The sequence below is a fragment of the Argopecten irradians genome, chromosome 15, assembly GCF_041381155.1.
Source record: "Argopecten irradians isolate NY chromosome 15, Ai_NY, whole genome shotgun sequence".
NCBI lineage: Eukaryota > Metazoa > Mollusca > Bivalvia > Pectinida > Pectinidae > Argopecten > Argopecten irradians.
In genome coordinates this window covers 33,000,968-33,012,508 of record NC_091148.1, presented here as the reverse complement: position 1 = coordinate 33,012,508, position 11,541 = coordinate 33,000,968, and the positions used below count along the sequence as shown (strand labels likewise).

Sequence of the window (11,541 nt, the reverse complement as noted above, 5' to 3'; positions counted from 1 at the left end):
CCCAACCAAATTTCGACCATCGTTCTACTAGTGAGTTAGTCAACTGAACTGTGTAGTGGTAGTATGAACTGTTAAACAACCACTAACATTTTAAATGGAGAGGTTTTTTCTTAACACCCAATAGGGTCACCATGATGTACCGTATATGTACAAAATCAACATTACAGGAATTAACGAACGATTACCAAGTGTCAAATATAGACACCTTTTAACGCAACCGGAAGTTTTAAACAAATAGTACGCGCATGTATAGTACTATACCAGTTGAAGAAAGTATCAACATACATCAAACAAGCCCAGAAGCTTACCAAAGATGTCATTTCAGCGACATAATCCATTTTTCAGATCAATCGAATCGGCGCACGTGCTGAAATTCTCTAACACAGCTGCTTTTCGTCAGTGCGTTCCACCATCGCCAATGATGGTTGCAGGATAAAAAAGGAAATCTTGAAACGAGTGATTTTACTCATAAAAAGCAATAAAACATTAAAACGAAAAGAGCACTACAGTTACAATGATGCGGAACGACATTCTGAAACTATAACGTTGTGCTACCTACAGACATATTTAGCAATACGAGTTATTCCCCTTGCTTTATGTTTACCTTGCCATGGTCAGTTTGGTTATAAATCACTCAGACATTCAAGTCAATAAGGGATGGACTGACACGACAATACGGGAAGAGGAAACCCGTCAATAATTAGAGGCGCTACCCACCCACACTCCTATTTATAAGAACCCTAATTATAAGTTTTTATGGTGAATCGGGAAGTGTCAGTCTCAATGAAGCCTGATGGTAGTGCTGCATGAGCTATATAACTACAGACTGTTAGGGATACGCTATCTAGAATCGAATTCGAAGCTCGCGGCACACTTCACTCGAGTGATATTTGAACCAGGGCCTACATTTCGGACGGGCCGAAGTCCATTTTAACTATACGGTTTACTGAAGCTGCAAACATGGCGGACTACATGGAGCTGGTGAAGGAAACTATCCTGATGATCTTATCGATAATTTACTACTGGTTGAAAGCGATTGTTCTGACATTTGTGCCGACAAGTTTACAGGCGAAAGACATATCTGGCGAAACTGTCCTGATAACTGGCGCAGGTAGGCTTACTCCAGTATATCTCATAGCACTTAGATACACAGCATGTAGTCAAATTACGTCGTATTTAAAATGTAACTAATGAGGATTGTACTGTGTGCTGGGGTATAAAGGGGGCGTGGCTTTTCTGATGCACGTGTGACACACCTGTGAAATATTTCAGGTGTATATGTGTTGGCCAGTCTAGATATACCTATATATATTGACAGGTGTGTATATATATCTCAGGTGTGTGTGTGGTAATTATAACGTATATATACAGTGACCACTGTCACGTACACTACAGTCAGATCAACTAAACAAGTTTTAAATCACAAAATCTACTAGTATACTGTAATAACACACCTGCCCATGAGATGTTTAAACGTGTATACCTGTATCATTTTGCATGGTTACCTAGCTGTTACATGTATGTTTTAACAAAACCTACACCTGTGCCTGATATTGTTTCTGATATGATACAAGAATTAGTTATTTACACCTGTATGTTACCTGTAACACCTGTATTTCACTTATATACACATATACAGGTGTTGTTTTCTGTAACATGTACTAACACCTGTATTTGATCTATGTATACCTTTACCAGGTATTGTTTTCTGTAAAAACTATTAACACCTGTATTTGACCTATATACACCTGTATCTGACTTGTATACACCAGTACCAGGTATTGTTTTCTGTAACAACTATTAACACATGTATTTGACCTATATAACCTGTATTTGACCTATATGTACCTGTATTTAACCTATATACACCTGGTTTTATATCTATATACACCTGTATTTGACCTATATACACCTGTATTTGATCTATATACACCTGTACAAGGTATTTTTGTCTGTTTCAAATACACAACCTATATTTAAAAATCTGTACTGGGTATTGATTTGTGTAACAACTACTGACACTTGTATGTCATTTTTTCACCTGTACCAGGTCTTGTTTTTTGTAACTATTAACACCTGTATTTGACCTATATACACCTGAATTTGATCCATATACACCTTTATCTGACCTATATACACACCTGTACCAGGTATTGTTTTCTGTAACTATTAACACCTGTATTTGACCTATATACACCTGTATCTGACCTATACACACCTGTACCAGGTATTGTTTTCTGTAACTATTAACACCTGTATTTGACCTATATACACCTGTATCTGACCTATACACACCTGTACCAGGTATTGTTTTCTGTAACTATTAACACCTGTATTTGACCTATATACACCTGTATCTGACCTATACACACCTGTACCAGGTATTGTTTTCTGTAACTATTAACACCTGTATTTGACCTATATACACCTGTATCTGACCTATACACACCTGTACCAGGTATTGTTTTCTGTAACTATTAACACCTGTATTTGACCTATATACCCCTGTATAGTCCTCTACATGTATACAACCCAAATCACCTGTTTTACATGTATGTACGTAATACCCTTAAACTATACACCTTTAAAATGTACCTGTGTAGGTGATATAAGGTCAGACTGATAATTACTATCTGTTAAGGATGAAACCCACACATGACTTTAGCTCATATTAATCTATAAACATTCATATATATTATGTATAATGTAGGTTTCAACAGTTTGTTTGACTTCACTCAGAATCACTAAAATTTTGCTTCATATTTTCTGTTTTGGTAATAATATGTCTGTTTGTAAGTTTCAAGCTAGTGAGATAAAATCTAGTATTAGAATTTCAGTGAGCATATCTATAAACAAACACTAAGGGTCTAGTGGCATTTAGTCTACTGAAAGTGTGTAACATGATGTATTAAATTATCACTACAAATAGCAGGTATCAGTTAATGTTTATGTATGTGTTTCCCTTTTGATGAGCAACTAGGAGAGAGATATAGGGTGAACTTTTTTGATGCTAATTATCTTTTCTGTATTATTATAGTTTTAAGTCTCTTTTTGTTTTGTTTATACACTAATGAAATTAAAAATTAAACAATAAATTAATCAATAAATAAAATAGATTTATCAAGACAGCTGGTAGTAGAATTAACTAGCAGTTGTGATGAATTCAAGCAGCTTCAGTTTAATTTATTATTTTGTAGGTGAACAGGTTAGACTGGTAACATGTGTAGGATTTAGATTTTTGTAATTTTACGGATATAAATTTACAGACTAGCTTAAATATGTAATACTGTTATCTTATCTCAGTTTTTAAGAAATTTGAATATTTGTAACATCTGCAGTTTGTTTACTAGGAGTTCTGTTTATGATAAATTGTACCCTAGGTCAGACAAATGTAAATTAGGAAGTTCCTGAGATACCTCATCTGTCTTATATAACTACACATAGAAATCATAAACATCCCTCCCTGATACCTAGGTATGGTATATATATGCGGTGTTAATGGAGGTTTCTGTCTAGGTGATGTGAGTTTTATACTAGTGGTATCCAGGCCCTATAATATATGTGTAATGTCACCTTGAAGTGCTATCAGATTTCACTAAAATAGGTCACCATCATTTATAAAACACTTTTCTTGGCTTGGTTACGACTAACAATTACTCTTTTGGCATACAGTAAGGGTGTGCTAGCTGTGTTGGTAACCATTTTAAGGCCAGGTATCTCCTAATAAAATGTTGATAGGCTGTGTAATCACTTGTAGAGGAACTGGACTTGGTCAGTCATCAGTGACCAGATGGCTTAATCCATAGAGCATATGGCTAGTGTTCAGGGGTCCAGAGTTTGAATCTTGGTCTGGCCTCTAAATTTTCTCCTTGCCTGTTTCACATACAAACTTAATGAAAAATTTTGAATTATGAATGCCTCAAAGCTTGAGGTCATGGAGAATATTCATCTTATTATACTTACTATGAAATGCCAAATTCTCAAAATATATTAAGTACCGTGTATATGTATATTTAGGTAAAAGCAACTTATTCTACCCAATAAGCGCACTGGGGCTTAAAATATGATAATTTAGTAAGGAGGCACTTAATAAAACCAAATTTGGACTAGCCTTTCATGACTTTATTGTATGAAGTAAGCCATTCATTAATTTCGCAAAAGAAATAATTTAAAGAAGCCTATAGGGTTTGCATATTTTCGTTGAATTTAATTAGTGGTAAGTAAAATTGGGGCCGTACAATGTGGGGAGGACCTTTTAGGGATGAGGGATGCTTATTTGGTCGAATATGGTACTGTACATGAAGAAAATTAATCTTATAATAATTTGAATTAAGTTTTTTCTCAATAATTTATATTTCAAATTGACTTAATTGAAGACTACATGTATATTAATAATTACATTGTTTAATTGTGTACAGGATGTGGCATCGGACGGTTGATGTCAGTACGTTTTGCGAAGCTAGGATGCCGGTTAGTATTATGGGATATAGATCCCAAAGGAAATGAAGAAACTGCCCGTCAGTGTAAGGCCGAGGGGGCCTCCGCCAGGACCTACACGGTGGACCTTAGTAAGAGGGAGGACATATACCGAGTAGCTGGTGAGGTCTGTATCATGCTGTATCACCACACTTTAAGTCAAGAACATCATGCTGTGTCACAGCCGTGTATAATGCTGTATCAAGCTGTGTCACACTGTATCACACTGTATCATGCTGTATCACGCTGTATTGCATCATATCTTACGTTGTATCACAGCCGTGTATAATGCTGTATCAAGCTGTATCCCCACGGTATAGGTCTGTATACTTATCACTGACTGCTCAGTATAATTATGATAAGTCAAGGATTGTCAAGTGGAGTCATCAAATTACCACTTAACGCCTGAGCAGAACGGATGTGACGGCTGTCTATCAGTTCAAGTCCCAGTCATTAAAATCTCTAGCTAAACAGAGTTTTCTGCCCTTGTCAGCGAAGATGATCACCTTGTTCGTGAAAGCAACGTCTGCACAATGTCTTTAATCTTCAGAATTGTTGTAATGATGGTCAGTAAATCTCTGACATTTGGCGTTGTCAATTTCAAATGCATTAATACAAATATATATGAAAATAATTAACCCAATGTTTTATTCAGAAATATATATTAATACCTAAAATTATCTCAAGGTACGTATCTCTGTTATTAATTATATACTTGTATGATAGTATAATTCTCTTATAGCTATAACCCTTATTTGAATGTATAAGGAAATAACACTCAATCGTCACTTTGTTAGCCCCTCTCTATAATGTTGAGGTTGGAGCTAGAGAAGTATTGTAGTGGTCAAACCATGGTAAAAATTACCCTACACAGGTTTCGTTGTATAAATCATTTGTGTCTGTGCTAACATTAATTTACCTGATTAGATTCCTAATAATATATTAATTGCTCTCTATTATTCCAGGTAAAGCAGGATATCGGAGATGTTGATATCTTAGTAAACAATGCGGGAATCGTGTCCGGTAATAAGTTCCTAAAGATTTCGGACAGCATGATCCAGAAAACGTTTGAGGTCAACACATTAGCTCACTTCTGGGTAAGTTTCACTGTAAATTCCCATTCACCCCTGGAATTTTATCATGAACTATTCCAGTTCTCTAAGTAGAATAGTCCAAATGTGTGTTCAAGGGTTAATGAGTAAGTGTTGTCATAATGTCCTATAATTTCAATTAAAATGGTGTAGCAACTATACCTCAGCTTTACATGAGTTGTATTAATTATTAAAAAAATATTTGATAATTTCCCACAGACATGTAAAGCGTTTCTACCTGCGATGGTTGAGCGTAACCACGGCCATGTTGTAAATATCGCCAGTTCGGCAGGATTACTTGGTGTAAATGGACTCTGTGACTACTGTGCCAGTAAATTTGGAGCTGTCGGCTTTGACGAGTCACTCAGATTCGAGATGGAAATGCAAGGAAAGGACGGAGTTCATACTACAGTTGTCTGCCCCTTCTACATATCAACCGGCATGTTTGCTGGCTGTAAGACGAGGTAACATTAGAATGTTTATTTTCAACATTTTACTTCATCTTTATAAAATGACGGCCTATATACAATAAAACACGGTTATTAAAGGGACAATTCACTCAGGCTTATTCTTTTACATAACTAAGAAGCAAAATATGGCATAAATGTATTGTTCTACATTTCTTATGAAACATATAACATAAGATATTGACAAATTCCACGTCATTATTTAGTATTTTAATTGATACTGTTGTAATTACAATTCGTTGATCAATACGATTAAGCAGGTACAATATGTACGCTGTACCCATACCCGAGCCAAAGTCACGCACGTTAAACAAATGAACTACATAACCACTGTGGAGGTGATATACGGTAAACCTTTGGTTAGTTCGAACAAAATTAAATAAATATTGATGGACCAGTTCAAATTATCCGAAATTAAGCTTCGGGAAAAAGTCGTGAGTTCGAACTATCCAAGTGAAATCAGTAAAAACCAGTTTTGAGTACCGATGTACCGTACCTGGCATAAGCAATGTAAGGCAGAAAATCTATAGGGAAAGTATTTAGTTTCCTGAAGATATTATATTCAATCATTTTCTCGTAAACATGAGCATTTAATTGGTGAATTTATAATTAATTGCGTAGCAGAAGCCGCATGCATATGTGCACGTGGACAAGGCCCCAAACAGCACCGTTCACGATCGCGGTCTATATAATTTACATTGACGTCCATTAACTGGGATAGAAACTTTATTTAAACCACAGAAAATCTAGTAAGATCTTTGTTATATTTCGTAACAAACGTAAATTTATTTATTTACTTTTTTAGTAAAGAAAATCTGGTTGCATTTACGAAACTGCTGTTGAAAATATTTGTTTACATTCATTTCGTAAAATTAGGTCACAATCGCACTGTGACTGTCAGATTGTCCAAAACCCGGTTGCATATTGTCTGCTTCTAAAATTACGTAACTAGTTAACCTAATGAAAAGCTGCGTATCTATTCTTCAATTACCCAACACGTGGATTGTTTTGGCTGGAGCTGAATATGTAATCACACTCACTTGCTGTGACCCAGCGGCTGGCTTTTGATGCTCGCTGTGCACCTCGTAACTGGCCTGTCCAAGCCAGCGTGAGGCACGTGTTTACAGGTAATTTAACACCTTGATTGGGTGATTAAAGATAGATTGAATGAATATTTTAATGTCGACTTAAACTGATTTCCATATCTAGATTGGACTTAACAAACATTGGCGATTTCTTCCACGTGTTTCCATCAGGTACAGCGAATTTAAATATACATTGTCGGGGCCTAAGATTAAACATTTGGCCTTGCTGCTTTGTGTACGATATATCGGCATGAATAATTTGTATTTATGGCTTAAAATGTTCATTACGTATCTGTCGTATGGTCATTATAATAATGATCATTTATACAATCTTTATTCCAAACATCAAAACTGTTGCAATATGCAAAATATATCGCCATATTTAGGGACTCCATTGCGCTGATCTTACTTTTACGTTCATAATTTGACGTGTTCGAACTATCTGAAATAGGATTGATTATAAAAAGTCAGTGTTCAAACTATCACTAGCTAAAAAATTACCGTTTTTCTGGAAAAAATTGTGTGTTCGAACTATCCGGCGGTTCGAATTAACCGGAGGTTTACCGTAATGATTTTTTAGGCAAAACAATTCACCTAATAAGGTAAACACACTTCTGTCAGAGCGATTTGAGCAGTTCTAGACAAAAGTAGCATTACTCTACGAGCAAGGGACTGGGTTCGGCATACAAGATATTCGACCACAATGTGTAATGGCGGACAGCGAGTGAGTTTGAACATTTCACACGCATTTCACCACCATGGGATTTTCTGACATATCACAGTGAAACCGACTGATCTAATTTCCATTAGAACTGGGGGTTTTCCGATATATATACAAATTTAAATGTTCTCGTAGAATGAATTGTCCCTTTAAGATCCTCTGGAGACCAACAAAATTACTTTGTTATAAACATAGTTCGTTATACAGATATTATGTACATCTTTGGGAACCCAAATAATAGGAATTACTACATTATAACCGTGAATTCATTGTAGGTAAGCGTGATCATTATAAAAGTGTTCTACAGTTATATGAAGTTCAATATTTAAATGTACCACAAGCTTATAAGCGAGTGGCATCAAATGATTTAAAGAATTTACTGAATTTCATGTTACATAGCCATGAGTGTGAGATTTTATGTTACATAGCCATGAGTGTGAGATTTTATGTTACATAGCCATGAGTGTGAGATTTCATGTTACATAGCCATGAGTGTGAGATTTCATGTTACATAGCCATGAGTGTGAGATTTCATGTTACATAGCCATGAGTGTGAGATTTTATGTTACATAGCCATGAGTGTGAGATTTTATGTTACATAGCCATGAGTGTGAGATTTCATGTTACATAGCCATGAGTGTGAGATTTCATGTTACATAGCCATGAGTGTGAGATTTTATGTTACATAGCCATGAGTGTGAGATTTCATGTTACATAGCCATGAGTGTGAGATTTCATGTTACATAGCCATGAGTGTGAGATTTCATGTTACATAGCATGAGTGTGAGATTTCATGTTACATAGCCATGAGTGTGAGATTTCATGTTACATAGCCATGAGTGTGAGATTTTATGTTACATAGCCATGAGTGTGAGATTTTATGTTACATAGCCATGAGTGTGAGATTTTATGTTACATAGCCATGAGTGTGAGATTTCATGTTACATAGCCATGAGTGTGAGATTTCATGTTACATAGCCATGAGTGTGAGATTTCATGTTACATAGCCATGAGTTGTGAGATTTCATGTTACATAGCCATGAGTGTGAGATTTCATGTTACATAGCCATGAGTGTGAGATTTTATGTTACATAGCCATGAGTGTGAGATTTTATGTTACATAGCCATGAGTGTGAGATTTTATGTTACATAGCCATGAGTGTGAGATTTTATGTTACATAGCCATGAGTGTGAGATTTCATGTTACATAGCCATGAGTGTGAGATTTTATGTTACATAGCCATGAGTGTGAGATTTCATGTTACATAGCCATGAGTGTGAGATTTTATGTTACATAGCCATGAGTGTGAGATTTTATGTTACATAGCCATGAGTGTGAGATTTTATGTTACATAGCCATGAGTGTAAGATTTCATGTATCACATAACTGTAGTTATTATGAAAAAATTCATAAAACTTAAACAGTGGTGAAATCTGTCTCGAATTGGACATTTTTGTCTACGGAGACGAATGTGTGACATCATATTTTGATTATGACATCATTATTGGCTGTGATGTTACAATTGTGTTATTACACAAGTATATTAAATATGATATTTACGATATAGCCGTATGGCATGTTGAACAGACCAATAATGTGGTATTTAACCTTATTATGTTTTCCCTTTTATTTCCCCAGGGTGCCATGGTTACTGCCAATCCTCAAACCAGACTTTGCAGCCAATAGAATCGTAGACGCCGTCCTCTGTAACCAGAAAATGATCATCCTTCCTCGCTCCCTCTACTTCTTTATGGGACTTAAAGGGTAGGTAACTTGTCTACAAGGGGGAGGTATTTGTCTACATGGGCCCAGTTCAATCAACATTTCTTAATTTTGAAGAATTCTTCAACATAATTTAAAATTCTCCATAGAAAAGCGTTACAGAGATAAAGGAACTTTCATTGACTATTGTAACGCTTTCCTGTGCAGAAAAAGTTCAGTTAAAGAATTCCTTTAAGTTTTGAAATTTTGCTGAAACTGGGCCCTAGCTGTTGTACCCTGAATATTCACATTGAACTACATGTAGTGCAGTCTTTGAATTAGAAGTGTTTAAATATGTCTTTGCGGGTAAATGGAAGGATTAGGTACATGTAACTGTGTTTCAACTTGCTTGTTGCCTTCTTAATAATGTAATTGTAAATTTTATGAATACTGACTACCAGAAGTTTATATCCTTTGGACGGCCGTAACGTATTTATGCGTAATTATGCATTTGTCCCACTTCATACACCCTTCTGGAGCCCCATTGAGACCCTCGAAAACTAAATACTAGATTTTCATCACTATATAACGTCATGTCAATAATGATCGATTCTGTCATCGCATTAGTGACATCACAAATCACCTTTGAACATACTCAAATAAGTCAAAATTGAGGTCTGAAATCCGGATTTTAGTGTGTGTCCAGAAACCTGTCATTGTGAGCTTAATTGTCAAGATACAGATATGCAGATGGTCTCAAACGATAGAGGAGCGATCAAAGTAAGAGACAAAATAAAGAAAGGGACAAGAAAGTATAAAGATATACGATATCAAATGACATAATATTGATGGTGTGCTACTCCCAGAAGCGCAGTTGTCTCCCTTTGTAATTGGTATGTAGCGCATGCTCGATGCGACTTCCTGTGTAGCACCTGGCAGAATAAATCGTGGCGACCTTTAGGGGACTTCGGGTGTCATTTTTTGCTTGTTTGCAGTGTGTACAGTTTATTTTAATTGTGAAAATGACATCAAACCGAAATCTAGATGCTAACTGCTTTCATATATAGCATTTGTTATAACCTACTGTCAAAATTGAGTCTGGATCGAATCCTGCCGGCCGTCGAAAGGATATAAAGGAAATCCTTTCTAAATACTAAATCAGATGTTGAAATTGAATCATGTGAAACAAAATAATTATATGCCAAACTGATCATTAAAGAGTGTTTTTACCTACTTTTGAAGTGAAATCTGTGTCATTGCCAATCCCTAGTTGACACTAAAATGTTTAAATTGTTATTTATTTTCCAGAATTATTCCAACCAAAGTGCTGTCTATATTGTGTTTATACTTCGGAGCCTCCAACTCGATGGACGAGTTCAAAGGTCGAGACGGAAAACAGGATTAAAGTATCCAGTAAATGTTTTTCTTTATAAGCTGCATGTGCTCAATTCTTTTGTAAATATTTTATTTCCATTAACAAAATCAATATTTTAAATGAAATACATGATACAGTTTGATACATATAAATTGAAAATATATCAATATTACTTACTGTCACAGAGATGAAGAATATCCGCCTACTCTACCTCATCCCACCCCTCCCCTCCTCGCCGTACCTTATCCCACCCCTCCCCTACTCGCCGTACCTCATCCCACCCCTCCCCTCCTCGCCTTACCTCATCCCACCCCTCCCCTCCTCGCCGTACCTTATCCCACCCCTCCCCTCCTCGCCGTACCTCATCCCACCTCCTCCTGCCGTACCTTATCCCACCCCTCCCCTCCTCGCCTACCTCATCCCACCCCTCCCCTCCTCGCCGTACCTTATCCCACCCCTCCCCTCCTCGCCGTACCTTATCCCACCCTCCCTCCCCTCCTCGCCGTACCTTATCCCACCCCTCCCTCCTCGCCGTACCTTATCCCACCCCTCCCCTCCTCGCCTACCTTATCCCACCCTCCCTCCTCGCCGTACCTTATCCCACCCCTCCCCTCCTCGCCGTAC

General features: G+C 36.7%; 1 protein-coding gene across 1 annotated transcript; it reads left to right on the top strand.

The window, feature by feature from the left end:
- Window positions 1–649: 649 nt before the first annotated feature.
- On the top strand, window positions 650–10,955 carry LOC138309388 (epidermal retinol dehydrogenase 2-like). The gene is made up of 6 exons (XM_069250576.1): window positions 650–1,111; window positions 4,419–4,603; window positions 5,442–5,573; window positions 5,787–6,031; window positions 9,480–9,605; window positions 10,851–10,955. The coding sequence occupies exons 1-6, from the start codon at window positions 961–963 to the stop codon at window positions 10,945–10,947; spliced, it is 936 nt and encodes a 311-aa protein (XP_069106677.1). The 5' UTR covers window positions 650–960; the 3' UTR covers window positions 10,948–10,955.
- Window positions 10,956–11,541: the final 586 nt, after the last annotated feature.

Coding starts and splice junctions, on each gene's coding strand:
- LOC138309388 (XM_069250576.1), top strand. CDS start 961: ATGGCGGACTACATGGAGCTGGTGAAGGAAACTATCCTGATGATCTTA. Junction 5,574..5,786: donor ACACATTAGCTCACTTCTGG/GTAAGTTTCACT, acceptor AATTTCCCACAG/ACATGTAAAGCGTTTCTACC. Junction 6,032..9,479: donor TTTGCTGGCTGTAAGACGAG/GTAACATTAGAA, acceptor TTATTTCCCCAG/GGTGCCATGGTTACTGCCAA.